The 20,479-nt window shown below is 32.6% G+C and overlaps 3 protein-coding genes across 3 annotated transcripts; all 3 read right to left on the bottom strand.

The window, feature by feature from the left end:
• Window positions 1-1,632: 1,632 nt before the first annotated feature.
• On the bottom strand, window positions 1,633-2,732 carry LOC146912837 (uncharacterized). The gene is made up of 2 exons (XM_085720782.1): window positions 2,406-2,732; window positions 1,633-2,205 (listed from the first exon to the last, which is right to left on the bottom strand). Exons 1-2 carry the CDS (start codon window positions 2,730-2,732, stop codon window positions 1,633-1,635), a joined length of 900 nt encoding a protein of 299 aa, XP_085576908.1.
• A 2,289-nt stretch (window positions 2,733-5,021) lies between these two features.
• On the bottom strand, window positions 5,022-9,147 carry GAUT9 (galacturonosyltransferase 9). Its single transcript, XM_085716171.1, has 3 exons — window positions 8,755-9,147; window positions 6,180-7,418; window positions 5,022-5,672 (listed from the first exon to the last, which is right to left on the bottom strand). The coding sequence occupies exons 1-3, from the start codon at window positions 8,905-8,907 to the stop codon at window positions 5,397-5,399; spliced, it is 1,668 nt and encodes a 555-aa protein (XP_085572297.1). The 5' UTR covers window positions 8,908-9,147; the 3' UTR covers window positions 5,022-5,396.
• Window positions 9,148-18,064: 8,917 nt separating this feature from the next.
• On the bottom strand, window positions 18,065-19,052 carry LOC146912835 (basic leucine zipper 63-like). The gene has a single exon (XM_085716169.1). The coding sequence runs from the start codon at window positions 18,941-18,943 to the stop codon at window positions 18,341-18,343; it is 603 nt and encodes a 200-aa protein (XP_085572295.1). The 5' UTR covers window positions 18,944-19,052; the 3' UTR covers window positions 18,065-18,340.
• Between the last annotated feature and the right edge of the window lie 1,427 nt (window positions 19,053-20,479).

Below are 20,479 nucleotides of genomic sequence, written 5' to 3'. Positions count from 1 at the left end.
TATCGTTTCCCATTTAATAACAGAATCATCTTAACAATTTTATATCAAATTTTGCATAGGATCTTTATCTTTAATTTTTGTTTTTGTCTTTTTTTTTTAAGTTTCTCCGTCTTTTTATCATTAATATTATTTTTATTTTCTTGATAAAAATAAACATTATCTTTATTTTTATGGGACTGATTATCTAACAAGTATTTTAAGAGATTATTTTATAAAAAAAAAGTATTTTAAGAGAATTTGTTAAAATTTAAAAAAAAAATGATAAGTTTTATGTATATTATTTTTATTTTCTTGATAAAAATAAACATTATCTTTATTTTTATGGGACTGATTATCTAACAAGTATTTTAAGAGATTATTTTATAAAAAAAAAGTATTTTAAGAGAATTTGTTAAAATTTAAAAAAAAAAATGATAAGTTTTATGTTAAAAAGAAAAAGATAAAAAATTTAAGGGAGCTTGTTAAAATTTTACTTACTCGTCCCGTGAGCATAGCTTAGTTGGTAGGACAATGCATTATTATATGCAGGGGCCGGGGTTCGAACCCCGGACACCCCACTTATTCACCTTATAAGGTGAATTCTAGCCACTAGGCTACCTGACCAAAAAAAAAAATTTACTCACTCAGTAGAATAATAAGTGATAATTTTGTAAAAAATTTAACTCAAAAAGGTTGACTCCTTTCAATTTTCAATACAATATTAAATAGGCTTATTTGATTCATTGGTCCCTCAAATAATTTGAAGTTTTCATTTTGGTCCCACAATTAATAAAATGTATGTTTAAGTCCCTCATTTTTCCCCCGTTTGCCAAATAAATCCACGTCTGTTAAGTTTAACCTCAAATATGTAAGGTGGACCATCATTGTAGGTGGTCCACCATAAACCTTTTTTTTTTTTGAACGGCGGATATTATTAAGCTAGGCTATCGCAAGATGCACAATACCCGCTAAAGGAGGAAAAAGAGTACACAAAGGTCTTATAACAAAGAGACCCCTCAACACCCATACAAACTCGATAAATAAATAAAAAGGCTTAATAGCAGTTTTTGCCCCCTAACTTTCACGAAGTTACGAGTTTGGCCCCCTAAGAAAAAAACTACAAAACCGCCCTCAAAGTTTTGCAACTGTAGCAGGTTTGGCCCCCCAAGGCCAAAATAAATATAAAAAAAAACATGTGGCACCTCACTTAAGGTGCCACGTCAGCGTTGACCGAGTCAAAATTGCCCTTGAGGGCCAAAACTGCCACATGTGCAAAACTTAGGGGGCGGTTTTTGTAGTTTTTTTTCTGAAGGGGCCAAAATCGCAACTTTTGGAAAGTTATGGGGCTAAAACTGCTATTAAGCCAAAAAAAAACCCTTTACATAACAGCTACCAAACATGAATGGAAAGCTGCAACCAAAACAAATACCAGAACACAGGGAACACATAGTGCAACCCAAGCTACCTAAAACAAACCTCCCTAAACCCAAGTTGCACCCTCCCTGCTGTCATGACAGCAATCGGCCCAAGTTAAGAGCACAACAACAAAATCACATGCGGCCAAAGGTAGCTGAAACAAACACCAAACTAGCGCCACTAAAAATGACAAAACATAGCAGCAACCAAGAACAGAAAAAGAACGGGAAGCTTGCATCATCTCATCAAGCAATCCCGGGGGCTCAAACACCATTCATAGAACATACAAGCCGAAATATTAAATCTCCCAAATAACCACCTCCAAGACATAACATTAACCTCGTCCACTAACTCTTCCATACTAGTTACCTCATTATTGAAAATACGACCATTCCTCGCCCTCCAAATAACCCAAACCACCGTCTCCCAAATCAACCACAATCCCTTCCGGACTTTTTTATTCAAAGCTCCCCCGCTCCAACACTCCCAATGGATAAACAAATTAGGTGGCATTACAAAATTTAAATATAACCAAAGCATCACCTTCCACCACACATTCCTCGCCTTATCGCAATGAAGAAAAAGATGGGTGGAAGACTCGGGCACCGCCTCACACCACACACAATTATTACCTATATCGGGAGGAAGACGATTCCTTAATTCCAAATTAAGCCGAATTGGAATCCGATTAAGAAGAGCCTTCCAAACAAAGGCAATCACTTTGGAAGAAGCTCTGGACTTCCAAATATTACGGAAGACCCTCCTTTCATCCTCTGGACGGGTATCCTCCCCCAAACTCCTCCCTTCCAACTTCAAATACAAAAATTTAACCGAGAAATAACGATCTTCCTCCAACTTCCATCTCCACCTATCCTATTCTCCACTACACACAAAGCCTTCCAACAAGGCCAATAATTCCATTAAGAGATCATTCCCCATACAAACAATTGTCGTCTCCAACTAAAATTCCACCTCCCCCCACTATCATTAGTTGACCACAATTCACTCACCGTTGCCTCTTGATTGTTAGAGATGGTATAAAGTCTATGAAATTTAACCATAAAGGACTCTTCCCCTCTCCATGCCACCTTCCAAAAGCTAGTAGTGACCTCGTTACCCACTCCTCTAACCACTTCCTCATAGAACCAATCCACCTCCTCACCTTTGGCAAGAGACCCCAAATTCTTCCACCACCTAGAAGCATTACTAGGCCACATACCTACTCCGCCCTCCAAAACATCCCCGTGACCATATCTCTCCGTTAAAACTTCTCCCCAAAGCGCATTATCACCATGTAATAAACACCATTTCCACTTTGCAAGAAGGCTCAAATTCATCAATCTAACATCCCTTACACCTAAACCCCCGTAATCCTTCGGTTGACACACAACCTTCCAACCTACCCATAATGATACTCCCTACGTTTCAAAATGAGTGTCACTTTAGCAAAAAAAAATTGTTTCAAAATGAATGTCACTTACATTTCCAATACAACTTTAATTTTTTTTCTTCCAACTTTACCTTCAATAAATACTCCAACTTTTCTCTCACACAATTTTCAATGCAACTTTAATTTTGTCTTTTTCTTATAAAGTAAGGATAGTACAATAAAAGCGTTATATGCAATGATTATTTCATTCTATTTCTTAATTTGTGTGCCAAAGCCTAAAGCGACACTCATTTTAAAACGAATGGAGTAATATTTTTTAAAGAGAATACTATCATTAGATTATGCAAGTCTATTTTATCTTACGGTAAACCAACAACACATAATTTTATTTTATTTTCCTCATCTTCTTCTTTCATCTTCTTCATAATTCAACATCACCTTCATCATCACACTCCCTAACAGCCCTCAGAAAAAATTTCAAAAAGAAAGAATAAGATTAACCTAAATTTATTATTCTTTCATTCACTAATTCATCACAAAGAAAAAATATTTTTTTTTCCTTTCTTTCATTTCCTTCTCTCTCACGTGAAAACAGAACCTATCTTCTTCTCTCCCTTTTTGAACCACAACCACCGGTAACTTCTCGGCGCCGTTCCGACCACCTCAAGCATCGATCGAAAAAACAAAAACCACCATTGAACTCCTCTCTTTTTTCCTTCCAAAATGTCGTGGTTGTTCTTCTTCTTGTATTGTTCCAATTCCATCTCTGAATATGGATTGAGTGATTACCAATTTAATTAGAATTTGAATTTGAAAGAATAAGGATAAAAATGTATGAAAGAATGAATGAATGAATGTTTTTTCTTCTTTGTGATGAATGAATGAATGAAATAAGGAAAATAAAAATTCTTCTTTCTTCTTTGTGATGAATGAATGAATGAAAGAATAAGAAATTTAGAGATGGATCCATGGCAGTGTGTTTGTTGAGATGAATGAATGTTGTTTGTTGTGTGTTTGTTGAGTTGATGGTAGTGATGAAAGAATATTGTTTTTTTGATTCATGAATCCTATGAAGATGATGAAGATGAAGAACACAAGGGAAGAAGTCTATTTTCTTGGTTTTTTTTTGCCATGTGGGCTGTCACTAACGGAACTTACATTGTTTTGACGGATGAGATTTATTTGGCAATAAGAGAATTTTGACAGATGAGATTTACTTGGCAAACAGAAAAAAAGTGAGGGACTTAAACGTACGTTTTATTAATTGTGGGACCAAAATGAAAACTTGAAATTATTTGATGAAAACTTGAAATTATTTGAGGGGCCATTGGTTCAAATAAGCTTATTAAATATCTTTTTTCAAGTGTGCTTTTTAATTAATATTACTTTGTTTTAGCGTAAACACGGTATCCTCCACGTGCAAATGTGGTGACTAATCACTCGAATTTTGTGGGACCTAAATTGACAACGAATTCTCCCTAACAATTTTAACGCTGATGCATGCCCAAAGATGGACGATGGTAAACCAGAAGAGACTCACACCATCTCGTTTAACCACTTTTGGGTTCTAATTAATATTATCTTGTATTATTCTCAATTCAATATTTTCTACTTTACATTTATTATAATGATGAATACATCAATACTTGATAGGATAGTTTAGTAAAAACATTTTTCACTCCCTTTCACTTATACATGTTTTTATTTTATTACGTGTGAAATGATAGAAAAAAATGTCATTCATTATGAGACAAAGGAAGTAAGATGTTAATTTCACTACTCTCAACATAAAGTTTTTTTAAAAACTTTTTTAACAGATGTCTTTAGTGTTAGTATTTTTCTATTTTTATTATATACGCCAGCGTTCAGACAAATATGGTGCCCGTCTGTCTGCTCTTTTTAATGCACTATAAAGTGAAGCCGACATTCATGGCTTAACCGATCACTTCTTCAACATACCAACATATGCATGGTACATAAAGAGAAGTTTTTATTCATCACTTAAATATTCCTAAAAAAACACATTGCAGAAAACTAAGCCTGAAAAATAGCATATCTTCAAAGTTGTAACAATATAAATCCCTGGTTGAAAATGCATTATACACCAACCAAAGGAACAAAATTCGTGCAAATGATACATGCTTCCATATATAGCCTTTCCCTATGGTAAGCAACTTACCAAATATCAATAATGTAAATAAAAAGAGTCATGTCCAGAAACAAACAAAATATCATATGTAGGAATTGTATTACTATATAAATTAACAGTAGTGCTTTCTCATTATTCATTAAAGTCATACCAATACTATCAGCATATGAATAAATGATAAATATGCTCCAAACTAGAAAATGAAAAAAATAAAAAACTATTTCGTGTACATTTCCAAATTCAGCAAATAAAAATTACTGTCTTGTAGCATCTGACAATCATCAACAACGAATTCTCAGATGGCATTCAAAGCATAGACGATACTTGATGACAATGCAGAACTTTCCTCTGGCAAGCAACATTTAACATGAGATTTTCTCAATACTGTAAGAATATGGTAAGCCACAGTGGACACTTCATCTCAAGATTATGAGTATAGTAACGATCGTGTGTTAATATTAACTATAAGCCAAAATTGCACATCTGGACAAACTCCATATCGCTGTCAACATATTTAGTCCAAAGATTTTTGTATTGATTCAAAGCAATATCTAGCCAAGGTTTCATGTTTCCATTGTAATGAATAACAGCAGCATTGTTGATCTCATCCATGCTAATACTTGGATTGTATCCTAATCCAAGTACATGCCATGATTTGTCCAGTGACTTTGTTGTTGAGTAAAAGGTAATCAAACCAGGTGGAAGCGTCCCTGATTTCCATATTGTCTGGTCTTCGTTCTGATAACAGAATACAAACAAGAATTAGTGAGTTCTACTTTACAGTTGTACTAAGGAACATATCGATCATTATTCAAGAAACCACGGTTATCAGTATCTTACAATACATGCCAATTGTATCTCTATTCGATACTAAACTGAACCCAATAAATATGAATCTAGACAGTGTATCTATTTGAACATAAATCCCGATTCATTATGATGAAACTCAATTCACTATGATAAATCTTGATTCGTTCTGATGAATTACTGCCTAAACTCAGTGTAGTCAAACACCTTTTTTAGGCAACCACTTTTCTTTTGTCATTTAATTTATGACTTGAATCTTGAATTATTTTGAGGCTCATAGTCATGTATGATATATAATCTAATGATTTTTCTATGTCACGTGTTTTTACTTAATGGTTTCGAAAAAGCAAAGAGTTACAACTTACAAGTTATTGGCTTTTGGAAGACAGAGAAGCAAGGATATTAACAAGATAATAACTACAAGCAAGAGAAATTTACCTTGTTCTGCCAGTAATGGTAATGTTCTGTGCATTTTTCACGCCTCCAAGCATCAAGATCAAATATATTCATACCATAAGTCCAAGCACATGCTTTTGGATTGAAGGTCTCCTTGATTAAAGGATGAGAGAAATTCACGTACTGCGAATATCGGTGGAAAGAACCGAAACAGATCTCTACGGCACCATTCACCTTCCCATCCAAATCAATCTTCCACAAACCTGTCAAGTCCTTTTGCACCACAACATCATCATCCAAAAGTAAGATATTACGCAATTTAGGGTACATCTCTGGCAAATAAAACTGAAGATAGTCCAACATCGACAGGTATTTGGCATTTCTAAGTTTCATGTCACGTGCATCATTTGTAGCCTTATCGCCTTGATTCTCAATGTAATGCTGCTGCATTTTTGCTGCCTCAACTTGCCTCAACACAGGTACATACGATGAATTTAAGAACGTGAATTCGTCAACTGACTTTATCTCTAAAAATGCACCTCCTTCAACCGGCCTCATTTTAAACCAAACTTTCATTGCTGCAACATTCATTCTGTTTGTAACGACATGAAAAACATGCTTCCATGGCTCAACTGCATTCTTCACCACAGATCTAACCACCACCGACACTGCTATCACGTTGTCTGAGAATATTGCATAATGATACAAACTCGGATCTTCAAACTCCGGCCTTGGACTTTCATCTCTATACTTCTCCGGGTTCGAAATCTTCTCACCCATCAGCCTCATAGCCAAGCAATGCAAACTCTTGGGAACTGATTTGGCAGAAATCAAGCTCGCCAATGCCCCGTTCTTCTTTGCCTTAGCAAGTGACTCATTAACAGCAAATATAGTATCCTTCAACTTCTGAATCTTTAACTGTGTATCATAATTCTCTTTCGCCTCAACAATCATCATCCTCGCAATCTTCACTCTATCCTTAATCTCTTTCTCAAACTGCCTCAACACATCCTCATCAATCGGACCATCCGACTCAAACAACGACGCTCTGTACGTCGGTTTCAAAGCAATATCCGAAAAATTACCAGCCAATTCATCAAACATCTTCAACTGCCTAGAAATATCAAGCTTAAGCTTCCTAGCATATGCAGCATAAGCATTCACCAATGAAATATGATCTTTAGCTTGTTGATGTATCAAATCCACTCTTGTCCTAAGTGGGTCAGATTTCAATGCTAAAAATGTTCTGTGCACATATGCATTACCAGTAGTAGGAAGATCCTGTAAACAAAAACAAAAACCTAATTCGTTAGACCCTCTGTAGTACCGACACCTCTAATCAAAGGTGTGTCAAGTGTTTGACATCAACACATGTGATTACGTTCAACTCATTCATTTCTCAAATTATTACCGGGATCTATGTGTGAGTAACAATCGCTTTTTTTAAGCGTGCGGATAAGATTGAACAAAAACAAAAATGTTCTATGCACATACACCCTCCGGTCACTATTATAAGCAAAATTTTGCATTTTAGATTCATTCATTCAATGATGTATATGGTCTTTATTATAGACCACATACATCATTTAATGAATGAATCTAAAATACAAAGTTTTGCTTATAATAATGACCGGAGGGTGTATGCATTACCAGTAGTAGGATCATGTAAACAAAAACCTAATTTGTTACACCCTCTGCACTGACATCTCTAATCAAAGGTGTGGCAGGTGGACACCGACACATGTGATTATGCTTATATAATTCATTTTCTGAAATTGTTACCGGTGTTCATGTGTCAATGTCGTGTCTGTGTTGGTGTTCCATAGGTTCCACCACAAGATTCATTCAATTCATCAAATTAACTTTTGGGTTATGCTTAAAAACTGAATCTAAAATAAAGGGTCGTTTCCAAAAGGTTGGTAAACTTTTGTATATTGCTCATATTAAATTCTGAAATTTAAAATTTTAAAGCCTGAATTAAATTTTAACACTTTTAGTAATTTTTTATTGAAACCTAATTCCTTACATCCTCTGATGCACCAACACCTTGGTGTGTCCAGTGTCAGACGTAATTATGTTCAAATCATTCATTTTCTCAAATTATTACCGGTGTCTATGTCAGTGCTGCTTAGGTTACACCGCAAGATTCGTTCACTTATTCATTCAATTCATGAAACTAACATATGGTTCATGCTTAAAACTGAATCTAAAATAAAGGGTCGTTTCCAATATCCAAAATTTGTAATAGGTTTCAATAAAAATCAATACTTTGCATCAAAAACACACAAAATTTGAAGAATTGAATTGGTATCCGACCCTACACATATGATTACATTCAAATAATTCACTGTTTTCCCAAATTATTATTATTATCAGTGTGAATATGTCAGTGTCGAATATCCTATCCAGTGTTTGTGTCCGTGTCCGTGCTTCATAGGTTACACCAAAAGATTAATTCATTAATTAATTCAATCATTCAATTCATGAAATTAACATATGGGTTATGCTTAAAACTAAATCTAAAATAAAGGGTCATTTCAAATTTCCAAAATAAAAAACGGGTTTCCATAAAAATCAAAACTTTACAACAAAAACACACAAAAACAGAGGAACTTACAGAGTCATCATTCTCAGTAGAAGGATTTGTGGTGAAAAGAACAGAGAGAGTTGCAATGAAAAGAAGAGAGAACATAGCAGAGATAAAGATCCGGTAAGAGAAGAATCCACGGAGAGTAGATCCACCTCTGCTTCCTCTACCAGAAACCGCCATTGGATCTTGTACTCTCTAGAAACAGCAGTGTCAGATCCAAAAACAAAACTGTTCTGTTCTTTTTTTTTTTTGTTCTTTTTTTCACTTTTCAGTGTTTGTGTTTGTTGAAATAGTGAATTGAATTAATGTAACAAAATGAAAATTTTAGATAAGAATGCAATATTGCAATGAATTGAATTTGATAAGTGTATGAATGTGTGTGTGAGTGTTTTTTTTTTTTCTGACTTATGTGTAGAATGTGAAGAATTAATTGAAGGTGGGATAGTTAATGATTTTGAGGGTGAATCCAAGTTGTTGTTTGATTATGGGGTCCATCATTACAATTGGTAACTGTAATTTACACCCTCCGGTCACTATTATAAACAAAACTTTACATTTTAGATTCATTCAATTAATGATGTATATGGTCTTTATTATAGACCACATACATCATTTAATGAATGAATCTAAAATGCAAAGTTTTGCTTATAATAGTGACCGGAGGGTGTAGTATTTATGGATGGATTTTTTGTTTTCTTATTTTGACTTTGATGTGGTATTTTTGTTTGTAGTGGTAATGGTAAGTACAAATGCACCAATTTAATGTGTTAGGGAAGACTTTTTTTGGGTAGGAAATTAATGTGATTATATGCATTTTTACAATCTGCCGACTTCATGAAGTACTATGGTACAATTAAGCTAGGCTTGGTAAAGAAAAAAGAAAAGGAAAAAGCTAACTTTTGTTTAAGTATATTTCCTCATGTCATATTTATAAATATAAAACAATTTTTTTATTCATAAAATAACTAATGTATTTAGTCTATAAATACGATTAGATACGTTGGCCATTCAATAAACTTAAAAAGTTGATTATTGTTATAAATGTGACTGGAGGTGTAAGTTTTTTTTTTTGAAGAGGCTAAAATAAATTATATTGCCACAACAAAAAACCTTCCTAATTAGCACAAGATGTGCCAAAGAAAAAAACAACAGAGTCAATCCAAAATAAAAACAATAATTACATGGCAAGAGCCTAAACCAAAAGAGCCAAATCAGTTAATCAGACAACAACAATAATTAACATATGCCTAAAATGGTAAGACTGGAGGTGTAAGTTAATGGGTTATGTTACAAGACACCTTCATAAAAAGTAGTGTGGTGTCTTTTATCAAGTCACACCTCAAGGTGTGATTTTCACTTTTTTAGTTATAACTTTGATAAAAGACACCTTCATAAAAAGTAGTTGGTGTCTTTTAACAAATGCTCATAGAGTAACTTGATAAAAGACACCTTCACAAAAGGTGTCTTCTATCATAACCCTAAGTTAATATATCAAATGTAAAAAATCTTTTGTCAGAATTGGTATAATAATTTTTTTTAGACAACATAAGTAAGAGAGTATTCGAACCCTACCCTCTGCATATAACGATGTATTGTTTTGTCAACTTAACTATGTTTCACGAGGACTTGTGTATTCAATTTAATTTTTAATTAATTAAATATACAAAATTTAAAAGAATGTTTTTTTTAAGAATGTTTCTACTTCTAGATTCTTTAACATGTGCTTAAAGACGTAAGTTCGCGTGATAAAAAAAACTTTTGGGGGCACCTATTGTAAGACATTTTTCTCCCTTTAGGATGGATTTAACTTGTATAGCTTGAAGTTGTGATATTTATACACATCTATTCATTCAGAACATTTGATGATATCATTTTTTTTAGATTAATTCTTAAAACAGTTTAATTAGTATACTTTGTCGGTGTATCATTATTTTACACATGCATCAAATAATGTGTAGTCATGTTAATTAGTGAATATAAGTACTCAAAAACTTTCAAATTCATTCATTGATACTAGGGGTGTTCATGTCCAATCCAATCCAATGCAACTCGCAAAAACCAAATCGAAAAACCAAAAACCGAACCAAACCAAAAACCAAAAACCGAAAAAAAAACCCACAATTTTGAATGGATAGGATTGGTTTTTGGTTCCCTTTGTATAAACCGGTCTAATCCAATCCAAACAGAAAGATATACTTGTGTGTGTGTGTGTGTGTATATATATATATATATATATATATATATATATATATATATTATATGAAATTTTTATAAATTTGTTCAAAAAATGAAATTTTTATAAATGTTTCCTTAATTTACAATCTTGTAACTGTTTTGTAGACTTGTTCTTTAATAATGTTTTTTTTATTTCTTTTAAGAAATATTATTAATTTATGATTTTGTAAATATTTTACTTAACCTACTATTTTATTTTCTACTTATTCATCTTTTTCATAACCTTACATTTATATGAAATGTCATAAAATAATATATTTTCTTAAGAGAAAATGAAAAATTATACAACAATGAAAACCGAAAACCAATCTAATCCAAACCGAAAAAATTTGGATCGGATTGGATTGGATTTGATTTTAAAACGAAACCAATTGGATGAACAAATAACAAAACCGAAGTAATTGGTTCGGATGATTTTTCCTCCCAAAACCAAACCAATCCAATCCGCGAACACCCCTAATTGATCTTGCATGTATAAAATAATTGTATGCTGATAAAATAATCTAATTAAGTTCTTTCAAAATCCAGTTTCGTCGCAACATAACGACATATACATTATTTGGAGGTTTCAAGTAGAATTGAGTTTGGGCACCGTAAAAGCTACTATAAATTTGTAGCTTGATGTAGAAGTGAGTCTATCCCCCAAAATTAATTCTTCCAAAAAGTTACCATACACACTTTTTATGGAGTTAAATTGCTTTTAGGTAGGTTCACCGTGTTTCCATTGTTGGTAAAATGAGGTTTACTTGCAATAGATACATCTTTGATTATTGATACTGCTATACAAAAAAGAATTTTTGGTCAATATACCCGTGTTTTAGTAGACGTTGATTTTTTATGTCGTATATTTGACGAGATCACGGTTGAACGAGACGATTTTTCTTTTAAGTTAGAAGTTATTTATGAATGACTACCAGCTTATTGTTCACATTGTCAGATGATTGGTCATAATGTTACGGCTTGCCGTTGGCTACACTCTATGGATGTTGTGAAAAAATTGATCGTGGTAAAAAAAAGTGCAGGTTGCAGTTGTCCGGAAACATACTACTCAGAAATATGTTGAAAAACATAATCCATAAGGGATTGGGTCTTCGAAAGCATTTGAAATACCTCCTATTACTCATGCAGTACCAGTTATCTCTCATGCAGAACATGTTGTCGTCCCTATTGCAGATTTGGATATTACATTCATCACGCCTACAGAAACACGATTGCAACAAGGTACAGAAGGTCACACTGTATCATATGAACATATTGCCTCCTAGATAGTTGGTATTGAGCAGCCTCCAAAGTCAAGCATGTCTTTCCATTATAAAATCTCACCGATGATATTGTTGATACTTATGGCTTGGTTGGACAAAATCGTAATAAAAAACATTTTATTTTGCAACCAGTAGCGAACATGAAGATGGTTAATATAACCGAGAAGCAGTTGTGCCTTTGGAACATATAGAGGCAGCTGCGCATATTGATATGCAACTTCAGAAGGAACTTAACCTTGTTAGTGAATATCTTATTCAAGGTAGAGATGTCGACGTCCCTTTTATGTCTTATATGACGAATAAGCAGAAAAAAATAAGTAAACTCAATTCCTACAACACTCGATCTAAGGATAGTTGAACAACACCTTCTCTTCAAGGACCATTTTTCTTTGCTTTTCTTATTTACTAATTTTTTTCCTTGCATTTCGAGGGTCTTGCCCCCACCCCCCACACACACACCACCACACGCTCTTTTTTTAATAACATATTATGATTAGGCGATATAGAATGGGATGTCTTTCAGACTCACCTTAATGTCTCATCTATTTCTTAACCTATTAAAAAATAAAGTCTTGGTCCCCTCCCTTCCCCACCAGCACTTGCTCTTTTTTTAATAATATACTATGATTAGGCAATATAGAATGAGGTGTCTTTCTCTTGACCTACTGCGATATCAAAAGGATTTGAAAACAATTGATAATATAATTTTTTTAATTAATTTGAAAACAATTTAATTAGTATAATTTGTCGGTGTACTATTATTCTACACATGTACTAAACAATGTGTAGTCATGTCAATTAATGAATATGAATATACAAAAACTTTTAAATTCATTCATTGGCATAGCAACACATCATTTTTATTGACAAAAACAAAACGATATTCCTTCATTCAAATCGATAGAGTACATCAGATACAAACATCGCTAAAAACGTAGAGGGTGAATCTGCGAACAAACTCACAACACCCAAGTTAATAGCATAAAACGGTAAAATGCCTACAAAAAATATGATAAAACCTAATTCACCGGAATTCACATGCTTCCGGATCTGCAACGTTGACGCCTAAATCATTTGTTGAATTTGTAATTGACTGATGCCGATCTTTCAATAGGAACTAAACGAACACCGCAACAAGAAACACCGCACAAGACGACGAACAACACAACGCTGCACTTAGACGACGAAATCACAAAAAAACACACAAAAGAAGAAACTTGATCTATGTGAAAACCACTTGTTTAGATTGAAAGAAAAGAGAAAAAAGGTGTATAAGGGGTGATTCTAGGTCAAAAAATGACCTAAAACCACCCCTCATCGATGAACGAAGGGGAAAGAAAGTTTAGAGAGAAGTTGAAGTTTCTCTCACTAAAAAAGCAACACATCATTTAATGTATGTATAAAATAATTGTACACTGATAAAATAAACTAATTAAATTCTTTCTAAATCAAGTTTCGTCGTCGCATAACCACATATACATTATTTGGAAGTTTCAACCAGAATTGAGTTTGGGCACCGTAAAAGCTATTACTTCTTCTGATCACATTTATAAACAAAAAATAATTTTTTAGGTTCATTGAATATTTAATGTATTCGGTCATATTTATATGTCAGATACATTAGTTATTAAATGTACCTAAAATTTTGTTTTTTTTTTTTTTATAAAAGTGATCAGATGGAGTATTTGTAGCTTGATGTAGAAGTGAGTGTATCCACCAAAATTGATTCTTCCAAAAAGTTACGATACACATATCTTTTTTTACGGAGTTAAATTGCTTTTAGGTAGGTTCACCGTGTTTCCATTGTTGGTAAAATGAGGTTTACTTGCAATAGTTACATCTTTGACTATTGATATTGCTACGCAAAAATTATTTTTTGGTCAGTTTTAGTGGACGTTGATTTTTCACATTGTATATTTGACGAGATCATGGTTGAACAAGAGGATTTTGATTTCAAGTTAGAAGTTGTTTACGAATGGTTACCAAATTACAAATTAGTGTTCATATTGTCAGATGATTAGGCATAATGCAACGGCTTGCTGTTGGCTAGACCTTATGCACATTGTTGAAAAAAATGATAACGGTAAAAAACATGCAGGCTGCAGTTTTCCTGAAATGTACAACTCATAAATATGTTGAAAAACATAATCCATAGGGGATTGGGACTTCAAAAGCATTTGAAATGCCTCTTATTACTGATGCAGTACTAGTTATCTCTCATTCAAAATATGTTGTCGTCCCTAGTGCAAATCCGGATATTACACTCATCACGCCTACAGAAACACCATTGCAACAAGGTTCAAAAGGTCACACTGTATCATATGAACATGTTGCCTCCCAGATAGCTCGTCTTGAGCAACCTCCAAAGTCAAGCATGTCTTTCCATTATCAAATGTTACCGATGATATCGTTGATACTTAAGGTTTGGTCGGACAAAATCGTGATCATAAACATTTTATTTTGCAACCAGTAGCGAACATGAAGATGGTTAACTCAATTCCTACAACGCTGGATCCAAAGGATGGTTGAACAACACCTTCTCTTCTAGGACCATTTTTCTTTGCTTTTCTTATTTGTTATTTTTTTTCCCTTGCATTTTGAGGGTCTTGGTCCCCCACCACCACCACCTCCACCTCCTATATATATTTGCTCTTTTTTTAATAAAATATATTATGATTAGGCGATATAGAATGGGGTGTCTTTCAGACTCACCTTAATGCCTCATTTATCTCTTGATCTATTAATAAAAAGGGTTTACCTGCGATATCAAAAGGATTTGAATTTTGATAAAAATCACCCTATAGAAAAATGCAACCTTAAGCTAATAAACACACAAGAAAGATTAGTGTCGCACAATGGTTTGAGATTTGCAAAACTCTAAAAAGAACAAAAACTAATTTATTTATTTTTCATGGCCTTTTTGACAGAAAAATTATTCAAAAGCCTTGGTTAAAGTATCATTATGTTTTTAGTTCTAAACAATTACTCAAGTTTTGCTTCATGAATGTTAGGCGTAATCCCAATATAGAACAGTCCTTTTATGGCTTGGCTCAATATCAAATTTACTTGCCTTTTGAAAGATAAAAAAACAAGATTATTATAAAATTAAGCATATGAGTTATGGCCAACTAGTAAGTAGGTAAGTTAGCACATGTTTTTAAACTATAGAAAAACATGAGGTGGGGTTAAAGATTCCACTTTATGCCAATCATCAAACACATATAGCAGCCCAAAAAATCACACTACTTCAAACTCAAGGCCCAAAATCAATCTTGAGTCTCAATCACTCTTTAACACTATCAATTCCACACACACACCTTGTAGCAAAGCTCCTTATTGCATCCATACTTATACAAAACGAAAATATATTGAACCCAAAACATATTTTAATGCTCTTACACGGGGTTCACTTATATGATTAAATATATAACTCCTGGTTAGAGAAAACACATGGCCATCTATTGCCACTTGATTCAAAACCTTGCCAATGAAATGGAAATCTATGGACCAAAAATGGAAAATACATGCAATAACCTCGTGTTAATGTTTGCGAGATATTGATTTAGTGATAATAGTTTGACGTTATAGTCTCAAGAGACGGAGTTCAAATTCTATCTAGAAAAGTTGTAAAACTGGAAAATCGTCACTTTTAGTTAATGGCAATTTTCACCTTCCCCAATTTTTTTAAAAAATAAACCTCATTTTTATTGATGATCAATGAGGTAAATTTTTTAAATTAAGTCATAGTATACAAAACATATCATATAATTTCTATGATCAAAGTAGTCTGCCGTTATTTTTATGTAATTGTTCCCATAAAAATTAAGTTTATAACAAAATAAAATGGATTATGTTTTATCTATATATAGATTACCTGAAATATTATAAATAATATAATTCATGAACATGTGATTCACCCATAGGTTTATATATAGGAAAGATCACTAAAAAAAACTTGTGAACTAGCCAACAGTGAAAGATTAAAGTTCAATTTGAACTTCTAGAAAGGGATTGAAAGGTGAAATAGAAAACAATACTAGGTTTTATTATTTTAATTGTTTAAAATATGACGGAATAAAGGAGAATCCATACTCCCATTTTTCTTTCATTTCAATTTTAAAAAGAAAAATCATTTGTGGCCAAAATTGTGGCCAAGACTGTTTAGCTTTTCCACTACTTTTAGCTTGTAGTAGCTAACAAAGCATTACCGACCTACTACTAAGTACTAATTAACTGAAAACTTGTGCCTAATTTTATGATGTTTAATATCTTACTCATGGTGTTGGTCTCTTAAGATTTTGTAACATAAGAGAATCACAGTTGGAATGTGAAAAAGATGGCCCTCTAAAATTTAGAAAGAAAAGTTCCATATTTCCATTAGAACTTGCATGGAAGAAATAATATTTTTGTGCATTTGTGTAAATATATATTTAATAAATGTCAGTTAAAAATATATTATGTTTTTTTTATGAAGGAATTATTAAAAAATTATGTTTTTTTTTTTTACAATTATTAACATGTTATGTTGGTAGTTAAAGTTTGAATTTAGTCTTGATTCTCAAATTCTTTGTTCAACTACTTGAGTTATACCTAGTAGACAGGAAATATATATATAACTTTTTATGTAATATATAATAAATACTAGAATATTTTTTTTTTGGCAAGAAACATATTTTAGGTTAAGGTATATCTTGCCTAAAAAAAAAGGTTTAAGGTACATCATTGGCTGATTAATATGCACAGTTTCTGTTGGATCCCTATCAAAACCTAAAGTAAGAAAACCAAAACTGAAGTTATATTCCAATAATATGCAGTCAAGGTAGCTCTTGAAAAAGCCAATAAATAGTGTGATAATAATTTCTAGTGGGTTGGCATGTCCAAATGTTTTTCCTTTTTATGGCAACTTTTCTATCATATCATCCAATGACCACTACAGCACCTTTTTAATTCAGTGTCATGTCCAACTCCCTCCCTATCCAATACCACCTGATATAATTACTTCCATTATTCTACACAAATCATATACTAATTTGATTATATATTTCTTGGCTTCACATTCATCTAGATTTCTTTTGGCTTCATATCTTCTATATTATATGCATGATTTTTTTCTTTTGCTTCCTTTTTTATCCATCCACAATTCTCTAGTGTTATTGCTTGAAGATGAGGTCATTTATTAAGTCTTCCAATATATTATTTCTACACATGAATATGATAATGGTGTTTCTGACTCTTTTGTGTGTCTTGCAAGTTGGTGTTCAACAAATTAAGCCAACATGCTTATAGATAACTCCTAAGCTTCTTTAAATGTTTATTAAATGTTTAGCTTACTCAAGAATATAAAAAAATTATAACTATTGGAGTAAACCTTCATTTTAATCACTAAATATGTGAAGTAATTGTTATTATAGTCTCCAAATGTATCAAAATTACTAAATAATCGCTAAGTGCATCTTCTGTTCGTAACTTCATGTACTAAAGTGATTAACAAAACACATTTGAAAACTAAACTAACTAACGGAAAATAAATCCGAGGACCATAAACTAATTAAGAAAAGATACATTTGAGGATGAAGCACACTAACAGAAGACACAATCATGATAGTATTAAGGGAAATGCTAACAAGTGTTCTAAGTACATTTGATAAGAAGCTTAAAATAACATCTTTATCTTGAAAATTGCGTATTCAACTTGTTGAATGATTAAAAAGCAACTTTTTCTACATGAAATTTAACAATTATTTCCTTTTTTAAATCTTTAACAAGTGCACTTAAGGCTTAAGGACACTTGTTGGCATAACCCTAATATTAAATGCATTAAGAGACTATAATGAATACACTTGTTTACTCTAACTCTTGAGGCTCATAAAATTTTATTGCTAAAGACATACAAATTTAGATACTACTCTTTTATACAATGAGAGGTAGTTTCATAGTTAATGAAGTGAAAAGGCTCAAATAATGAAACTCAACTCAAGTTATTGCCATTTATCCTTTTCACCTCATACATATCTCAAAAGGAGGAGAAAACGACTGATTTTAACATCAACACAAGACACAAACATACTAAAAAAAGTAAAGAAATTAAGCCAAATAGATAAAAATTTGTCCTCAAATCAGCCAAGAAGATCCACTGAACTTGAGATGGAATTGTTTGAAGAATCATCTCTAAGATATGTATCATCCAAAGGACTAAAAGAAGGGATTAAAGGACTATGAATCTGCATATCTTTTATCATTTGTCGAAGTTCCAAAGCTTCTTCTTTAAGCTGAGCATTCTCTTGAACAACTTGATCATGATTCTCAGAAACATGGTTAAGTTTCTCTATAAGTTGGTGATTTTCATTCCTGAGCCAAAGAACTTGTGACCAAAGCTCATCAAGGTGTTTCTGCTTCCTCATGCGTGAGCGACGCGCTGATTCGCGGTTTGATATCATCCTTCTGTGTTTCCTCTCATTGATGAGACTAAGGTTTTGTTCATCTGCTTCATCAGAAGTTGAGTTGCTGCTTATGCATGATGATTGTGGACTATAGTTGAAGTCAGGAAATTGTTGATGAGGGGTGTTTAGGTAATTACCATATAATTGGTTTGAGAATTTTTGGAGTTGATATGAGGAAATGTTGTTATTTTGAATCATGTTGTTATAGTTTTGTAGATAAGGTGATGTGTTTGATGGGAGCATGTAATTGAGTCCTGTTGTTACTTCTCTTGTTTGCATGGTTTTTTTTTTTTTTTAAGGAATATATGAGAAAATTTAAGGATTGAAAGGGTTTTGTGGAGGAATAAGAGTGATGGAAGGTTCAATTGAGTTTGAAGAGTGAGGTGAGCAGAGTAGGTATTATATAGGGAGGGGAAATTGATGAACTGACCCTACTTGGATAATAGTTAGAGTTCACAATGTTGATGTTTTGTTATAATTAAGCTTAATGCATTTTGATGGAATGCCATGCACATCATGTATATATGGCTTATTTTTTTAAAACTTTTTGGCTTTAAGGGGGGAAAGGGTTTTGTTAATACAAAGTTCTTCCGAAAAATAAATATATTCTAATAAATAATTGTTCCAACCAAGATTTGAAATGAGTACTTTTGATCGATTCAATATTTATTGAATTTGGTTAATGATTTGAGTTCAAAAACCTAGTAAGTATGATGAATTCAATTAGTTGTACTTGAAACATCTTTATTAGTGCATACTCCTTTGCGTGTGGGTTCTTATATATGAGAAATGATATTCTAACAACCATTTTGTGACAACCTATGTGACAACTTTATCTCTCATACTCACATTATCTTTTTACTTTCTCTCTCTATTGTTTTGGTTTCCGTTTCACTATCTACTTTTCCTTTGAAAATTGGTGGTTGTCACAAAAGTTGTTAATTTTTGGTTGTTAGAATATCATTGCTCCTTATATATAAGAACGGATTCTTATGCATAAGAACTAATTCTTACCTGATTCATTGCATCATTTGAATCTCGTCGTGATGTTGAGATCATGTCCGAGATGCACATCGTGTGTATGTGATGAATTTTTTGAACTCATCAATTTTTAAGAGAAAGTAACTTTGTGAATTTGTAATTCAGACAAACTTTAAACTTGGTACTCTTGAGCGATTTGACTTTCATTAAACTTCCTTATAACCACTTGAGTTAAATCACTTTGTTAATATATATGATCAATTTTATTAGTTCTACTTAAAACATCTCTAAATGTAGACTCTTTGGTGGGTTCTCATATATAAGAATTCATTCTTACCTTACCCATTGCATCATTCAAAGCTCTCTTAGTGTTGAAGAGTTTAATTTGTATGAGTATTTCATCAAGTAAAAAAAAACTCTAATTTCATTTGTGATCATTTATGTGCATAACAACATACATGTGACATGTTTATGTGTATGAATGATGCACACAAGTGGCCCAAAGGGTGAATGCGATTTGGGTTTGTGGATATAATCATTTTGAAGAAAAAAATTATGCTTACGTAATATAGAGACAGAGGGATTTCACATCATGGGGAGTATAATAACTATAATGGAAGACTGTTATGTTGAAAGCAAGCACAATACAATGTTTGGCGTTTAATAAAGTCATTTTTTATTATAATAATAATAGTGTGTTTGTACTTCCAAGCTTATTATCTATTTTGATGTGGATAGTATTCACTTAAGTGACATAAGATTTTGGTGGAATTGTGGAAAAACAAGGTTGAGAAAGGCTTATTAGGTTGGCTAAGATTTTATTGGACTAAATAT

This window comes from Medicago sativa, chromosome 6, assembly GCF_051527215.1.
Source record: "Medicago sativa cultivar Bolivia chromosome 6, Bolivia_mono, whole genome shotgun sequence".
Taxonomy (NCBI): domain Eukaryota; kingdom Viridiplantae; phylum Streptophyta; class Magnoliopsida; order Fabales; family Fabaceae; genus Medicago; species Medicago sativa.
This window is presented reverse-complemented; position numbering and strand designations above follow the sequence as displayed.

Excerpts from the sequence above, each read along its gene's own strand:
- LOC146912837 (XM_085720782.1), bottom strand. The coding sequence starts at position 2,732 with ATGAATTTGAGCCTTCTTGCAAAGTGGAAATGGTGTTTATTACATGGT. Across the intron at positions 2,206-2,405 it reads CTAACAATCAAGAGGCAACG|TTGGAAGGGAGGAGTTTGGG; the intron begins GTGAGTGAATTG and ends TTGTATTTGAAG.
- GAUT9 (XM_085716171.1), bottom strand. The coding sequence starts at position 8,907 with ATGGCGGTTTCTGGTAGAGGAAGCAGAGGTGGATCTACTCTCCGTGGA. Across the intron at positions 7,419-8,754 it reads CTACTGAGAATGATGACTCT|GATCTTCCTACTACTGGTAA; the intron begins GTAAGTTCCTCT and ends TTTTGTTTACAG. Across the intron at positions 5,673-6,179 it reads ACCATTACTGGCAGAACAAG|AACGAAGACCAGACAATATG; the intron begins GTAAATTTCTCT and ends TTCTGTTATCAG.
- LOC146912835 (XM_085716169.1), bottom strand. The coding sequence starts at position 18,943 with ATGCAAACAAGAGAAGTAACAACAGGACTCAATTACATGCTCCCATCA.